Source organism: Schizophyllum commune, assembly GCF_000143185.2.
Source record: "Schizophyllum commune H4-8 unplaced genomic scaffold SCHCOscaffold_5, whole genome shotgun sequence".
NCBI classification, from domain to species: domain Eukaryota; kingdom Fungi; phylum Basidiomycota; class Agaricomycetes; order Agaricales; family Schizophyllaceae; genus Schizophyllum; species Schizophyllum commune.
The window spans coordinates 2,280,887-2,295,496 of NW_026089542.1; the positions used below are offsets into that span (position 1 = coordinate 2,280,887).

Below are 14,610 nucleotides of genomic sequence, written 5' to 3' on the forward strand. Positions count from 1 at the left end.
CATGCGCGCGCTCTTCCCTTCCCTTATTCACTGAGACTCACGAAGCGTTTCACTATCGAGGGAGCTTTGCTTGGCACATTAGACGGGCGCTGCCTGGACGCAAGAGGGATCGAAGGATGCTAGAATACATTTCATTTGTTTTCGCAGGTCGGAGAATTTGCTTCAGCTCGGTGGCTTACAGAAGCGCCTATGAAGACCCCTTCACCGTCTACAAAAATCCCTTCAACGCTGCCACGACCGCGTCGCCAAACTCGCTCGTCTTTGTCGAGCCCTTGAGGTCCGCGGTGCGGAGCCCGTTGTCGAGCACCTTGCGCACCGCGCTCTCGACTGCTTGCGCGGCGGTGTTGAGGCCGAGGGAGTATCTAGGAGAGGGTCAGTATACAAGTCAGGCGAGGGTGGTGTAGGCCACGATTCAGCCTGGGCAGGACGAAGACTAACCTCAAGAGCATAGCTGCACTCAGGATGGTGCCAACGGGGTTGGCGATGCCCTGGCCAGCGATGTCGGGGGCGGAGCCGTGGATGGGCTCGTAGAGGCCGGAGGTCGGCTTGAAGTCGTCTGGTAATCCTCCGTTAGAGCTAGCAAGAGGTGGTAAGAGGTATTAAAAGCATTACCCCCTGTTGGCAGCGTTGGTGGACCTGCCAAAGAAGCGGATGGCAAGAGCCCGAGGGATCCAGGAATAACACTGGATTCGTCGGACAAACTGCAATAGGTAGTCAGATCTGTTTACTGATACTGTAGGGTGATTACAAGACTTACATGTCACCAAACAGATTCTCCGTGAGCACAACACCGTTCAGCTTCCGCGGGTTGCCCACAATCAACATCGCTGCCGAGTCCACCAGATGATGGTCCAGCTCCAACTGCGGGAACTCCGCCTTGATCGTCTCAGTGACGACCTTGCGCCACAGCCGGCTGCTCGCGAGCACATTCGCCTTGTCGATGCTGTGGATCGCCAGCGGCGGGTTCGCTGTAAGCGCGATCTTCGCCGCCACGCGCGTGATGCGCTGCACCTCCGCTACACTATAAGGAGTGGTGTCCCATGCGACATCGGGCTCGGGCTCGACACCCTGCTCCTTGCGCTTGCCGAAGTACGCGCCGCCGATGAGCTCGCGGACGACGATGAGGTCGACGCCCTGGACGACCTCGGGGCGCAGGGGGGAGTGGGCGAGGAGGGCGTCGGAGGCGAAGTTGGCGGGGCGGATGTTGGCGTAGAGGCCGAGCTCCTTGCGGAGCTTGAGTAGGCCGGGTTCAGGGCGCACTTTGGCGTCGACGCCCCATTTGGGGCCACCGATGGAGCCTTGGGTAGAAGATTAGGAGATGAGATTGGAAGGGGGAGGGATACATACCCATCAGGATAGCATCGGCGGACTGGCAAGCCTCGAGCGTCTTCGCGGGGAGGGGATCGCCCTCAGCGTCGATTGCACATCCTCCGAAGAGGTGCGTCTCGAGCATCAAGTCAAAGCTGGAGGATGCATTGGCAACAGCCTGGAGGACCTTGACGGCCTGCTCCGTGACTTCGGGGCCTGTACGCGAGATGATGTACGATCAGTAGACTGCGACGCGACGCGCCTTTGGCTACTCACCGATACCGTCACCCGGGAGCACGACAATGCGGAATCTGCGACAAAGCATATGTGAGCCATATCCCTACACTCTCTGGCATCTCCTGCTCACTGCTTGGGGGCCATTGTGGGAGGAAGGAAGGCGTGAGTCGACGTCGAAGTCGGCCGCGACCTCGACATAGGCGCCGTCGGATCTTCAGGCAGCGATCCTTCCGTCTCGGCCGATGCCGCGGAACGGCGGCCCGCACCGCGATAAGATAACTCTCGATCATCTCGATAACCACGTGCGCGAGACCATTAGCACCTGCATCTGATCCCTCTCCGTACTTTTTTCTTCATCGTCGATATCCCCTCTAGCTGCACCCACCCTCGCGCCATCTGCCAAGTATGGCAGCTCCGATAACTGAACCGCGCTGCAAGCACCTTGTTCTGGATGCAGGACCCTTGCTGTCCCTCTCCCCCATCCGTGGGCTGGCCGAGACGTACTACACGGTTCCCCAGGTCCTTGACGAGTTGAAGGATTCGAGGGCGAGGCAGCACTTCGAACAACTGGGACTTAGTTCAGGCGTCAACGTTGCTGTGCGCTCACCCGACGCTGCGAGCCTTGCTGAAGGTGTGTTCCCCTCGATCACATCAAGTTCTGCAGCTCATCTAGCTTTAGTGATCAAGTGGGCAAAGAAGACGGGAGACTACTCTGTTCTCTCTCAAGCTGATCTGTGCGTAATTGCGCTCACCTACGCACTGCAACAAGAAGAGAAGAAGAAGGCTGAAGCTAAGGTGCGTCTGGGCATACCTCGACAGTCAGTCTCTGACCTTCTCAAGCAGGCAAAGGAGGAAGCCGCAACAGAAGAGACGACGACAACCGAAGCCACAGCTAGCACAGATCCCGCTGCCGAGCAGGCTGCGGCCCCCTCCTCTTCGTCGCCCACTTCATCCCTCCCCTCCGACGATGAGCGCGATGAGAGCGATCCGAGGGAGCCTACAAACCCAGACGACACGATCAAAGAGACCCTCGAAGACACCGAGCCTCTGGATGTCACTCTTGAGCGCGTCGCCGATGACCTCGCTTCCCTCACCACAACCGACGCCCCTGCCTCCGACGCTGCCCCTGCTGCCAACGATACTCCTGCGGCTAACGCACCCGCAACTGACAACGCCCCCATCTCACCATCTCAACCCATCACCACTCCTTCCCCTCCCCAATCGTCCTCCCCCATCTACGAAAACCCCTCCGACGACGACGACGGCGAGGGCGAGTGGATCACTCCCTCCAACGTCGGCCTCCACAAGTCACGGGCGCTCGACCTCCTCCCAAGTGGCGAGCAAGAGCCCCAGACGGACGAAAAGGTCCTCGCGGGTTGCATGACCGCCGACTTCGCCATGCAGAACGTCATCCTGCAAATGGGGTTGAGCTTGGTGGGCGTCGAGGGTAAGCGCATCGCGCGCGTGAAGAGCTGGGTCCTGCGTTGTCATGCGTGCTTCAAGTGCGTGTCTGTCCTTCCCCTCCTCCCTTACCCTGCTCCGTATCCCAAAATCTACTCATCCCCATCTCTTCAGAATCTGCAAAGACCAATCCAAAAAGTTCTGCCCCTCCTGCGGGAACCCCACCCTCCTCCGCGCCTCCGTGACCGTCAGCGCACCCGATACCCCTACATCCACCCCCGCCATGGAAATCCACCTCAAGCCCAACTTCCAATACCGCCTCCGCGGCACCAAATACTCCATCCCCGCCCCCAAACCCGGGTCCGCGAAAACGGGCGCGGGCGAGGGTCTGATTTTGCGCGAGGACCAAGCGGAGTACATGCGCGCGAAGAAGCGCGCGGATACGAAGCGTGAGCGGGAGGAGGCGCGGATGCTGAAGGGGATACTGAACCGGGGAGCGGAGGGGCGGGGGGCCACAGCCGTCGGCAGCTGGATGGACCCGGATTGGGTGCCGGAGATGATTGCGGTGGGGGCGGGAGGGAAGGGGAGGACGTCGCGGAAGGATGGGGATATGCCCTCCATTGGGTATGGGAGGAAAAACCCGAACGAGCGGAGACGGAGTAAGAAGTGAGGGTAGGGGACGTACCCTGATGATCTGGGTGGTGCATTTCGCGTATGCGTCGCTTTTGTATAGATGTCATGGGTGTTGCGATATTGCTGAAGCATGGAAGCGTTGGTTGGGATTAGCACGACCATCGAGGGATCAAACGCGTGTAGATCCAATATCCACGGATTCTATTGTACATTCCTATGCTGCGCGCACGCTCACAGCGCACGGTGCATGAAGCGGCGCTTCTGGAAGCTCATCCACCACTTGGACGGCTTCCCCGTCCCATCCGCGTACAGCCGCTCGATCAACCGCAGCGCCAGCTCCTGGCGCACCTGCGTCAAGTACTGGCGGAGGAATTCTGCGAAGGGTTTCGTTAGCACACTGTCCCCTTCCCTATACCCCACCCTCTTCCACCCTCTCCACCTCTCCGCCTCTCCACCCTCCCCACCACATCCAGCAACGCAAACACGCACCCGCATCCGACCTCCCCGCCGGGGGCGCATAGTGCGCATTCAGCGGGAACCCCGCATCCCCCGGGATCGCAAACTGGTCGACCGCGAGCGTGTTGAGCAGCTTCTGCGCCTCGATCTGGGTGGGCACCGTGCGCGCCGCGCCGAGCTTCGCGAGGCAGTCGGAGACGAAGAGGATGAGCACGATGAGCTCGCGGTCCGCGGGGCCCTTGATCTCGAAGTTGCGGAAGAGGGAGTTGGCGCGGAAGAGGTCGAGCGTCTCGTCGATGATGTCCGCGGCTTCGGGGTCGGCTGGCGTGGTGTGGGTAGCGTAGGGCATGATGGTGTAGGATGCAAGGGAGGAGATGAGGAAGGGTAAGGTGAGTGAAAGGCCGAGCAACAGAGTCGGTGAACGCACCTATGGGAGCAGGGCCGCGGATTCTGGTCTTGATGGGGAGGCAGGCCATGTTCCCGACCTGGCGCACGTCGGGGACTTCATTGAACGAGGAGTGGTACGCCTATGATGGATCAGATATCAACGCGTCTTCCCGTCTGGTAGGTCTTACGGGCATGGCTGTCGTAAGGTGTGGTGGAAGTAGAGATGAGGACCGTCGTGGAGGTGGAAGGCAAGATATGGGTGACGCGACGCGGATTGATCATGATGCGCGCCTCCTGCCTACTACCATTCAGCAACAAAAACTGCACTCTTCGGCGGGGAGTCGAACCCCGCTCTCCCGCGAATAAGCTATGTGCGTTGCTTTGGAAATGACAGGCGGGTGTACTATCCGATATACTACCGAAGAAAGGTAGAAGAATGTCATTGTTCTCATCTGACTATATGCTTGCCCTATATATGCTGTAGTTTCTACTCCGAACAATTCTATCCTTCAACGTGTACATTCACAATATGTCTCGCATGCACATCTGGCGCGTAGCTCACGCACGGTGCAGTTTGTTGAGGCCGAGGAAGGAATAGTAGGCAATCGCCCCAGCCCCCGCATATATGCAAACACGTCCCCAGAAGGGACTCGCCGTCAAGAACGGATACGGGACTGCGAGTCCAGGTCAGTATACCTATAGTGTACACGATAGCAGGCAGGTATACTCACAGACGCCATCCGTATACTTCGCGCAATGCTCGGCCCAGGACCCGTAGCCAACAGTGCTGAGCACGACTGCTAGAGGGGCGCCGTAGCGAACGGCGCCTGCGGAGTACTTGCGCTCGAAGACCAGGAAGTCGAGGAGCAGCGTGACTGCTGGGACGGCGTGGAGAGCCAGGTCCATGTTGAGGGGAATGCGCATCAGCGCGAGCATCTCCGATGATGAGGACGGCGTCGCTTCGCCTGGGTCCTCAGCAAGGAGGAGGAAGGGTGCGACGGAGAGCAAGGTCCAATATATGGAGGACACAACGATGGAAACCTACGAAGCCGATGAGTGGTTGCGAGACTACTAGGAGAAGACACGAACAGGAAGGGAGACCATCATGACTGCTCGCTTGATGGTGCGTATACCTGAGCGAGAGAGCCATGTCATGAGCTCCTTATGTACGAAGGTAGCTAATAGAGTACGAACCTGAAGCACCAGGGAACAGATCCACTAGCAGACTCAAGACCATCGTCAGGAAAGCTGCTGCGAGCCTGGGAGAGCAGATTAAAACGCCCATATCCTACCAAGGAGACCAATGCACTCACCCTTGTATCGTCAAAAACCTCAGATGACCCCCATACTGGGTGGATATAAACTTGTCGATGGGCAGCCCACGCAGGCTGTTATAGCCCCATGCCATGATCGCCGCGCTGGGCGCGTGCAAGAGGGCAGCAAGGATGTTCACCATTGCGAGTCGTTCAATCGTACGCGGATATGGAATTCAGGTGTTCAGTCGCAGCGTGTGGGCGTAAAGACGTGCAAGATGGTCGTTCTGTTCAAGGAGGGATTACATGCTCTCGCCACAGGCTCGATCGTCCCCGGTGGTCGGCGTAGCTGACACCCGCGGCGTCGCGTCACTGGCCAGGTCAATGTTCTGATCTCTCTTCATGACATCACAACAAGTCGGAATGCTTCTGGTCAGTCATGGCCATAAAATGGATGGTAGGCGTTTAACCTCTCCTGACCATTGGGCTATGTAGTAGGCTTCGGGCTCACAACATGCAAGATAGGATGAAACCAAGTTACATTCACACCATACATTGCAATTCAGAAAACCAAAAAGTCAATGAACACTTCCTTGTCCTTGCTCTTTACACCGCAATATCATCCGCAAGCTCAAGCAGCTTTTGTGTTAAGCGCGCCGCCTCATACGCGGCCCGTTCCTCATCCTCTTCGAAGGTGATCGCCTCAGTGAGCGCGGGGAAGGTAGTCGCGCCGTACCCTGTAGCGACCGTGTCAGTAAAACCATTTTTTCGCAAATCGGGTCGCTGGAAAGAAATCGGGACTCACCTAACCACTTGCCCGGCGCCACGCCAAGATGGCGGTACCACTCGCGCTCGGGGATCCCCTCCTCGGAGATAAATCCACGCTCGAACGAGCGCACCTTGTGGTTCGCAGCCTGCACGCGCCTGGCCGCCTTGAGGAACTCGCGCAGAGGGAAGTGCGGGAGCTTGGGGTGGTGCTGGTCATCATGGTGATGATGCTCGCGATGGTGGTCGTGCTCGTGGTGGGGGTGGTTCTCGAGCTTGTCGACCTGCTCGCTCTTGTACTCTGGGTGAACCTGCTCGAGCTGCTCGCCTCGCTCCTCCACCCTCTCCAACTGCCGATAAACCCACGCCACCCAATCCCGCTCCGCCTCCACATCCGGCGGCGGCACCCCAAACACGCTCTTCACCCACATCGCCGCCTTCCCAAGGAAGCTGTTCCGCTTCTTCGCGCACTTCGACGTGGGAGGGAACGGCGGGAGCTTCTTCAGCGCATCCAAGAATGCCTTCTCCGCCTCATACTTATCCTTGTCGAGGGCGGCGCTAGCTTCCTGGAGCTTGGCGATGGCGGCGCCAAGCTCGGCGAACTCCTTGAGGTCGGCGGAAACCTGGGAGGTGGGGAGGAGGGCACGGACGCTGAAAGGTGCTTTAACATGGAGTGAGGCAAAAGAGCGAGAGATTCACGTACCTCTCAAGGTAGTCATCAAGCTGGTACGCGTACTGCGTAACGTTGAGGGGCAGCGCAATGCTATCCACGATGCGCAGAGTAAGCAGTCCAAGGTGCTTCGCTACAGCGACGTGGCGGTGGAAGCCCGGGTCGGCATAGAGCTCCTGCCAGCGCTGGGAGTCGTAAATGCTGAGAGGTAATCGTCAGACATCGCAGAAATTCCGCTCAACGAGAAAGAGCATACGAATGATAGTGATACGGTGCATCCGTGCCATCCGCATTCCCGAAGCCCTGATCAGTGGCCGCAATCTGCAACATGTCAGACCGAGTCCAAATGCTGAAAAAGGACTGCACTCACCCCAAGCCTCTGCAAGAAAACAGTGTAGTCACTGCCGCTACCGAGGGGGCCGATCTCCGTCTTCGACGCCTTGAGCTTGTTCTCCTTGGTTGCCGCGATGAACTCGGGGGCGAGGAGCTCCTCAGGACCACCATAGGGACCAACGGCCTTGCGGGCGTCCCAGAGGCTAGAGCCTTCATAAGGTTGTTAACGACCATACTTACGGAGGCAAGGCTGAAGGATGCACACCATTATACTCTACATCTTTCGCCGTCTTCGTGATAAGATGCGCCAGCGACGGTGACCCACTCGCCCGCCATTTCGAGCCAGCGACCGATACGTCGACGTTGATGTAGGCAACGGCGTACTTGGCGAGCCAGTCCGCAAAGTCCTCGCCGTACTCGGTCGAGCCGATGAGGCCGTACTGCAGTCTACATAAGCACAGTTACCAGAGTCAAACCTAAGATACGCTTACCTCCTCTGCATCCCAGCTCGCAAAGAGCAGCGTGCGCAGGGGCCGCCAGCCCTGGCGGTAGAGCTCGCCGAAGCCCTTGATCACCTCGTGCAGAGAGACAGTGCCGCTGGTGGGGTCGGCGGCGCCCATGACCCAAGCTGGACAACTCCGTTATCCCTGCAACGTATCGATGTACGAACGACAGGCTCACCATCCCGATGGCACCCAATGATGACCACCTCGTCACGCGAGTGACCAGGGATAGCAGCCATGGTGTTCCAGATGGGCGTGACCTTGGTGTCGACTGGAGGACATGGGTCAGTGAACTGATGTTTGCCTATTGCACGAAAGCTTTGCTCACCATGGTTGACCAACTTGATCTTCTTCTCGCTGGCCTTTCCAGAGAGGGACTTCACGCCATCCTCCTCGGCGTAGATCTCACCGATCTCCTCAATGAGCTTCTTCGCGTTGTTATACGAGATCGGTAGGGAGGGGATCTACGAAGTCGTTAGCGACATGCAGAAATGAGGATGACGGTCACTCACCTTCGGAATGTTCTCCCCCTCCGTACGCTCGGCATCCTCGTACGCAGGATATCCAGGCGTCGTCGGGTCACCTGGATAGGCCGAAAGGTATTGAACGCTGCCGCGCTGCACCGAAGAGGGGTTGCGCGCAGGGCCGGCCGGATAGACCTCGTAGCCGTTCTCGGCCGTCACGTAGCCTGTTTGAGGTCAGCAATGTTCACCGAGGCGAAAGGTGAGAATTCCGTAGTGAAACTGAGCGAGCCTTGGCCAAGAAAGTGAGGCCTCCGAGGTGAGAAGGAGGAATGGGGAGAACAGAAAAAGGGAAAAGTGAAGTATGCTGACCATCGTCGCGCGGGTCGTCATAGATGAGGACAGCTGCTGCGCCGAGCTCCTGGGCACCCTTGATCTTGAGACCGCGGAAGATGCCCCCGTAGCGGGTCAGGACGATCTTGCCGGTGAAGTCGACGCCTTTCTTGACGAGGGCTTTGTAGTCCTGGATGGAACATCAGTGCGCAGCGCTGTGTCTCAGCAGATGAGCACCTACTTCCTGCCTGCCATACTCAGCAAAGATAACCTGGCCAGTCGCCTCGCCGTCCTTGCTCAGCCCGTGCCAAGTAGGAACTGCATCCCTATACTTAGCCGCCTCCGGGTCTAGCGGATCCCCATCCTCCACCAAATCCGCCGCCCACTCCACTTCACCGTCGTCACCCAGGATCTCCAGACTGCGGTCCAGCGGCGTGTTCATCACGGGGTAGTACACATCGATCCACGCCGTCGGGTGGCGCGGGCCCAGCTTCGAGGTGAGTAGGCGCGTCGACAGCTGCGAGGCGCGCGTGCCCGCGGGGAAGATGGGCTCGTCGTGGGGCGCGTGGATGCCGAACTCGGTCTGGAAGAGCTCGAGGATGACCTTCGCGTCCTCGAAGTCCTCGGGGGCGCCGGCGAGATGGGGGTGCGTCGCGTAGGCGCGCGAGGCCTCGAGGGCGCTCTCGTTGTTGGGTACGGAGCTATGGGGCGAGTCAATAGGACGATCGCATGCAGGTAGGTAGGACGCACAGGAAGATCTGCTCGCGCTCCTCCAGAGTCAGCCGCGGACGGACCCTCTTTGCATCAAACGGCTTGTGCGGAGGCCTCTTCGTCGCCGTGTAGATAAGTAAGCACGTAAGCACGACCGTGAACAGCTTGAGGTGCATCAAGACACGCTTGGAGCGCCTCTGCTGCCGCTGGACGGCGACATTGTGCTGGGGAAGGCCGTCCTCCCCCTTCTCGAGCAGCCGCTTCTCGGCCGCTGCTGGCAATATCATGGCGCTCGCTAAAGATGCAGGAGCGACACGGAGAGGATGCAAGCCAGAGTCAAGGAGCAATCTAGGGGCAGTCTCGCGCCGGATTGCGCATTATCGGCATCATGCCGCGGCGCGCGTATTGCACACCCGGACCGCTTGCCGGTGCGATAAGATAATGCATTGTGGCGCGCAAACGAACAGTCAGATGCCCAAGTACGCAGTCCATCTATTGCCCCAAAATATATAGAAATCATCGCCCCAGCACTCCTTCTACTGCGCTATACACTGCTCAGCGTGGAAGACTTCCTTACCGGCACGCCGAGGCCCTTCTCTGAATGCCTGCCCACGTCAGAGCCGCAGCTACTGCATCGGGACAGCGATGCATTCCGAAGCAGTGACGCGTCTCGTTGCAGTAGCGATGTATGGCTGCGCATCCGAGCATCGCCAGCTCCCGTGTTTGCTATGGCGGTAGCGAAGTGCACAGCCGGGCTCCTGGCGACGATGGTCGGACTGCTGGCTGCAGAGGACTTCTCGAGGTCGGCCCAGCCACCGGCAGGCGACGAGATCGAGCGCTTGCAGCTCGTGTCGGCTGGCGTACTATGGACGAGCTGCGCACAGTGCAGCGTCAGTGAGCGAATAATCAGTGCAAACAAATTACCCACCGTAGCATTCGGGCTCACGAAGGACGGCTGTCGTTCGATGGGGGGCATGATGGACGCGCTCGCCCAATCCCAATTACCCAAGGAAACCCGTCCAAGGTCCTGACTCTTCATCCGTGCCCGGAGCTTGTCTCGCGCGTTTAGGGTCCGTAAGAGACCTATGGCGTACAGCTTTCCGCAGATCAGAGCGAACAGCAGGACAGGCAAGTTACGCGGATTCTAGGGCAGCCCAAGCGTCAGTCTGACATGCGCGGGAGAGGGAACGGATGACTAACCGGCTGGTTGTAAAGCACGACCGCGATGAACATGCACCCTGCAGGAAGAATGGCCGCTTCCCAGGTGACGGCGATAACATCCTTCACGACTGAATCGGAGCCCTTATTTCCAGCTCTGGATGTGTACAGTCGGTGCGTGACTGTGAAGTTGTTAGGTAAAAGTCCTTGAAAGGGTGGTACTCAACTCACTAGTGAAGGCAGCAGCGCTGTCGAGGACTAGGGAAAAGGCAAAGGGTCAGGTCTTGTATGACCACGATTACGGCGAGCGCACCCAAGCTGCCCAGTGTCCATGTCGCGAAGGATACCTTGCTCTATAGGGTGGTCAACGTCGGGGTCCTCTACGCCTGACAGTAGATTGCGTACAATTTCGGACAGGGCCATCGCAGCGGAGTCCTGCAATATACACTGTGTGAGATCGATGATGATTCCCGAGTGCGGCAGCCCTCACACTTGTCGCGCTATACCGCAACTGCATGCTGATAACCTATGTAAGTGGGGAGTTGGTCAGTTTTTACCCTCACCCATGAATCAGCTACGCACCAGCCCAATCCATGCGATCGCCGCCAGCGCATGTATAGTAGCAAGAGGGTACAACACCCAAGGGTTCCTTTGTGTCAATTTCCAGCATCGTCTGATGTAGAAGCCCTGGCAGATCGAGCAGATGACGCCGTTCAGGGTAAAGTCGAGCCAGGTCAAGCCGCTGGTGCCCTGTGCGGTGAAGACGTGAGCAAGACGGGAAGAGTGGTGGACTGGGAGAGGGAAATGTGGCGCTCACCCATGTCGGATGCGCGTCGATGAGGATGTACCACGCCTTGTAGTATTGAAGGATGGTCTGTCCACTTTGCGTACGCGATGAATAATCAGTTCATCCTCCGCAACCAAAAAAACCCCACTCACACCGAAAACGCGACCACGATCCCCACGAGTGCGCGCTTCTTCCACGAGTCCCGCCCATAGTCGCTCCCATACTTGAGCGCCTGCGAGACGACGAAGCCGAAGAGGAAGGAGTGGATGAGCGCGTCGACGAGGGTCGTGCCCTGTGTAACCTTTGACATGGAGCTTCAGTGGGGTGGGGCAGGAGAGCGAGTCTGATGATAGGAAAGCGAGTCTGGTGATAGGAAAGCGAGTGTGAGGGTAGAAGAGAGCGTGTGGGTAGATAGCGAGTGTGGCGAAAGAAGGGCGCTCTTGCAAAGGGGATTGTGGCCCTAGGAAGGCGATGTGCACCGCAGCGACTCGCTGTCGAGGGCGAGGCGCGCGATGGCGGAATGGAAGCCCTGGCCGCCAATACTTCCCCATGTCCATTAGGCTTCCTCGATCCTGCCCATTGTCGTCTATAATCGTCCTCGTTGTCGTCTATTGTCGTCGCCCTGATCCGCGTTAGCGTGCTTCGGAGCGGCGCCTCCTGTCTGCTCATGAGAACCGCCGACAAGGACTTCCAATTTAGGAAGGCCTTGTCGTTACTACTTGCTACAGTCCACGGATCGCCGTCGGATCTGCCTCCTTGCACCGGCCTCCTTCCTTGCCTCCCACACTTGCGTTCCATGCATCGCCCGCGCCATCATGCACTTTGAAAATTCGCTCGATTGTTCCATTCGACAGAACTGCTTGATTTCTCCATTCGATTCGGACTCCATCAATATACATTCCACACTTCCGTCAGATACTATAGACATTAACAATACAACACGGCGAGAGCCCGATACACGCACGCATCCGCCGCAAATGCACCCCATTACCACCCCCCCCCTCCCTCACTCCCCAATACCAAGCACTAGTCACATCGCTCCTCAGATCCCCCGCATTCGCCTGTTCTTCTTCCCGTAGGTCGTTATTCCACCGGGCTTGCTGGTGAGCCGGCTGCTAAACGGATTGTTGAGGAAGGCCGCGGTGCTGTTTTTCTTCGCCGGCTTCTCGTCCGGCGCGGTGTCCGTCGACTTCCTCTTCTTCGAGGCCGAGGTTGATGAGGCGTAGAAGGAAGACGTAGGAATAGGCGACACCGTCGCGCCCGACCCTGCCTTGGCAGCAGGCGTCGCTGGCGTAGATGCGGGCTTGCCAGCGTCCTCATCGTCGTCGGAGCCGTAGCCAGCCAGCGCGTCACCGAGCGCCGAGGGCTTCTCCTTCGCCTCCTTCTTCACGTCGACCTTCTCGGTCGACTCCTCCACCTTCAAGCGCTTCGCGGGAGAGGGCGCCTCGCGCTTGAGATGCGGCGGCAGCTCAGGGCCAATGAAGGGCTGCTCCACCTGCTCGCCGAGGTCATCCTCCTGCGCCTCCGCGCTCGGCTCCTCCCGCTCCTTCCGCTTCATCCCAGAGGAGAGCGTCGTGCGCGCAGGCGACGGCGCGCCTGTCGAGTGTATCGCCGCATCCAGGTTCTGGCCCTTGTCTTGGATGTACATGAGCATGTACGCGGTCTTCAACATGGGGTACGGCTTCGAGCACGGCGTCACCGACTCGTCGTTCATCTCGTACCACCGCCCCTGCTTGCTCTTCACGAACGAGAAGTAGTGCCCCGAGTTGGGTCCGGAGCCGGAGTGGCAGATGACGCCGTAGAGGGAGTAGCGTGGGCCGAAGGAGCCCTCGCTCATGTAGGGCTTGAGCGTGATGTGCTCGTCGTAGTGAAGGAGGTTGGTGAGCTTGCTGCCGAAGGGCGAGAAGCGTTTCAGGTGGATGGTGAGTACTAGGGGTGCTTTGTTTATCGTGAAGCGCTTCTCAGCGTTCACGTACTTCTTGCAGCTAGAGTACTGGTCAGCCTGAGCACTAACCATCGGACGAATTACACGTACTGGTCGCACTTGTACTTGTCCGATCCCTTTAAGTAGTCCGGAGCAACGAAACTTTTCAATGCGTCTTTGAGAGAACTCGTTCTATGGATATCAAGGCTGAGGTCGAGGATGCTGTCGTACGTGTCGCTGTTGTGCCCGCAGCCCTTGCAGTGCACTCGCGAACGTAGCTGACCACCAAAGAGCTGGTGCACCCACGAAGTCTCCGCCAGCTTGGGATCAACCTTCCTGTGGGACGATGAGCATTGCATACCTCATACAAAGCAGAATAAGACGCACTGAGGTTGACCCGCCAAGCACGATCGCTGCAGGCCCTCTATCGCGTGCCGCAGAAATTCGTGACTGTCTTCTTGTCTACCGTATCTTAGAGACTTGGCAAAGGCTGCGACGGCGTGAGACGCGATGACACGACGAGCGCGACAGATTCGTACCTTTCAGGTTGCGCGTTATCCCGTCAGGGTTGAAAGCCGACTTATTGCTCGACTGTGATCGCATTGCGGTATACTTCATGCAGCAGGTCATGCAGAATCCGGACGACTTGCCTGCGTGGCAATGAGTGGCGACTCGAAGAAAGCAAAGGAAAGCACTCACAGGTATCCTTGGAGTGCGCCGACAGTAGACGGAGAAGGGGAGGGGTGTGGAAGAGGCATTGCAGTGCGCTGTTCATGAAGCAGGTGTTGCCGGTGTTGAAGAGACCAGCGCCGACGCCATTAACATTGTCCGGCCAGGAGATGTCGATGGGCTCGACGTGGAGGCTCTGCGCCACTCGTGATGACGCAAGCTTCGCTTTGCGTGATAGCTTGGGGGAGGGCGGCGCAGACTCAGGCGCCTAATGAAGCAGATTAGATCGCGCAGTCAATGCCACGATGATTAGCAGGGAACGCACCTTCTCTGGGGAAGCGTCTGGCTTGTCCGAGGGCGGGGTATCGTTGATACACTCATACTTGTCGCTGGGGACGGCTACGGCGCCCGTAGAGGACCCTTGAACAAACTCAATTGGAGGGGGGAGATGCTGCTTGAACGCGTCTATGTCCTTGAGGGGACGGAAGCTGGACGAGTCCTCGGCGCTAGACTGGCCGTTGAGCTGGTGGGGCAGCGACGGAGCAACTGCGAGCATTCTGCGCGCAGTATGTGCAGGCGCGTTCGGGAGGAGTATGCGGGAGAGGCGGGCGAGGAGCAGGA

General features: G+C 58.5%; 6 protein-coding genes and 1 non-coding gene across 7 annotated transcripts; 1 reads left to right on the forward strand and 6 right to left on the reverse strand.

Annotated features, from left to right (window-relative positions):
* Positions 1-76: 76 nt before the first annotated feature.
* Positions 77-1,735, reverse strand: SCHCODRAFT_02623266 (3-isopropylmalate dehydrogenase). The gene is made up of 7 exons (XM_003038074.2): positions 1,676-1,735; positions 1,585-1,619; positions 1,348-1,524; positions 758-1,298; positions 613-701; positions 439-556; positions 77-362 (listed from the first exon to the last, which is right to left on the reverse strand). Exons 1-7 carry the CDS (start codon positions 1,687-1,689, stop codon positions 209-211), a joined length of 1,128 nt encoding a protein of 375 aa, XP_003038120.1. The 5' UTR covers positions 1,690-1,735; the 3' UTR covers positions 77-208.
* A 141-nt stretch (positions 1,736-1,876) lies between these two features.
* On the forward strand, positions 1,877-3,616 carry SCHCODRAFT_02576366 (uncharacterized protein; the record flags this gene model as incomplete). The annotated part of the gene is made up of 4 exons (XM_050343876.1): positions 1,877-2,176; positions 2,225-2,340; positions 2,389-3,047; positions 3,121-3,616. Exons 1-4 carry the CDS (start codon positions 1,951-1,953, stop codon positions 3,614-3,616), a joined length of 1,497 nt encoding a protein of 498 aa, XP_050200631.1. The 5' UTR covers positions 1,877-1,950.
* Positions 3,514-4,692, reverse strand: SCHCODRAFT_02623272 (actin-related protein ARPC3). Its single transcript, XM_003038075.3, has 4 exons — positions 4,611-4,692; positions 4,463-4,562; positions 4,069-4,356; positions 3,514-3,953 (listed from the first exon to the last, which is right to left on the reverse strand). The coding sequence occupies exons 1-4, from the start codon at positions 4,614-4,616 to the stop codon at positions 3,811-3,813; spliced, it is 537 nt and encodes a 178-aa protein (XP_003038121.2). The 5' UTR covers positions 4,617-4,692; the 3' UTR covers positions 3,514-3,810.
* Positions 4,693-4,748: 56 nt separating this feature from the next.
* On the reverse strand, positions 4,749-4,847 carry SCHCODRAFT_t103. Its single transcript has one exon. It is a non-coding gene; the product is annotated as a tRNA-Asp (tRNA).
* On the reverse strand, positions 4,847-6,027 carry SCHCODRAFT_02623276 (uncharacterized protein). Its single transcript, XM_003038076.2, has 5 exons — positions 5,736-6,027; positions 5,617-5,681; positions 5,512-5,555; positions 5,154-5,463; positions 4,847-5,096 (listed from the first exon to the last, which is right to left on the reverse strand). Exons 1-5 carry the CDS (start codon positions 5,876-5,878, stop codon positions 4,981-4,983), a joined length of 678 nt encoding a protein of 225 aa, XP_003038122.1. The 5' UTR covers positions 5,879-6,027; the 3' UTR covers positions 4,847-4,980.
* A 254-nt stretch (positions 6,028-6,281) lies between these two features.
* SCHCODRAFT_02497944 (uncharacterized protein) lies at positions 6,282-11,706 on the reverse strand (the record flags this gene model as incomplete). Its single annotated transcript, XM_003038077.2, has 23 exons — positions 6,282-6,412; positions 6,481-7,091; positions 7,144-7,311; positions 7,367-7,431; positions 7,481-7,653; positions 7,709-7,883; positions 7,935-8,071; positions 8,125-8,217; positions 8,275-8,410; positions 8,459-8,634; positions 8,780-8,930; positions 8,982-9,441; positions 9,491-9,746; positions 10,004-10,325; positions 10,380-10,595; positions 10,652-10,791; positions 10,841-10,867; positions 10,923-10,962; positions 11,015-11,044; positions 11,100-11,135; positions 11,192-11,359; positions 11,427-11,490; positions 11,549-11,706. 23 exons carry the CDS (start codon positions 11,704-11,706, stop codon positions 6,282-6,284), a joined length of 3,933 nt encoding a protein of 1,310 aa, XP_003038123.1.
* A 732-nt stretch (positions 11,707-12,438) lies between these two features.
* Positions 12,439-14,545, reverse strand: SCHCODRAFT_02667035 (cysteine proteinase; the record flags this gene model as incomplete). Its single annotated transcript, XM_003038078.2, has 6 exons — positions 12,439-13,381; positions 13,432-13,656; positions 13,708-13,810; positions 13,860-13,970; positions 14,020-14,257; positions 14,315-14,545. 6 exons carry the CDS (start codon positions 14,543-14,545, stop codon positions 12,439-12,441), a joined length of 1,851 nt encoding a protein of 616 aa, XP_003038124.2.
* Positions 14,546-14,610: the final 65 nt, after the last annotated feature.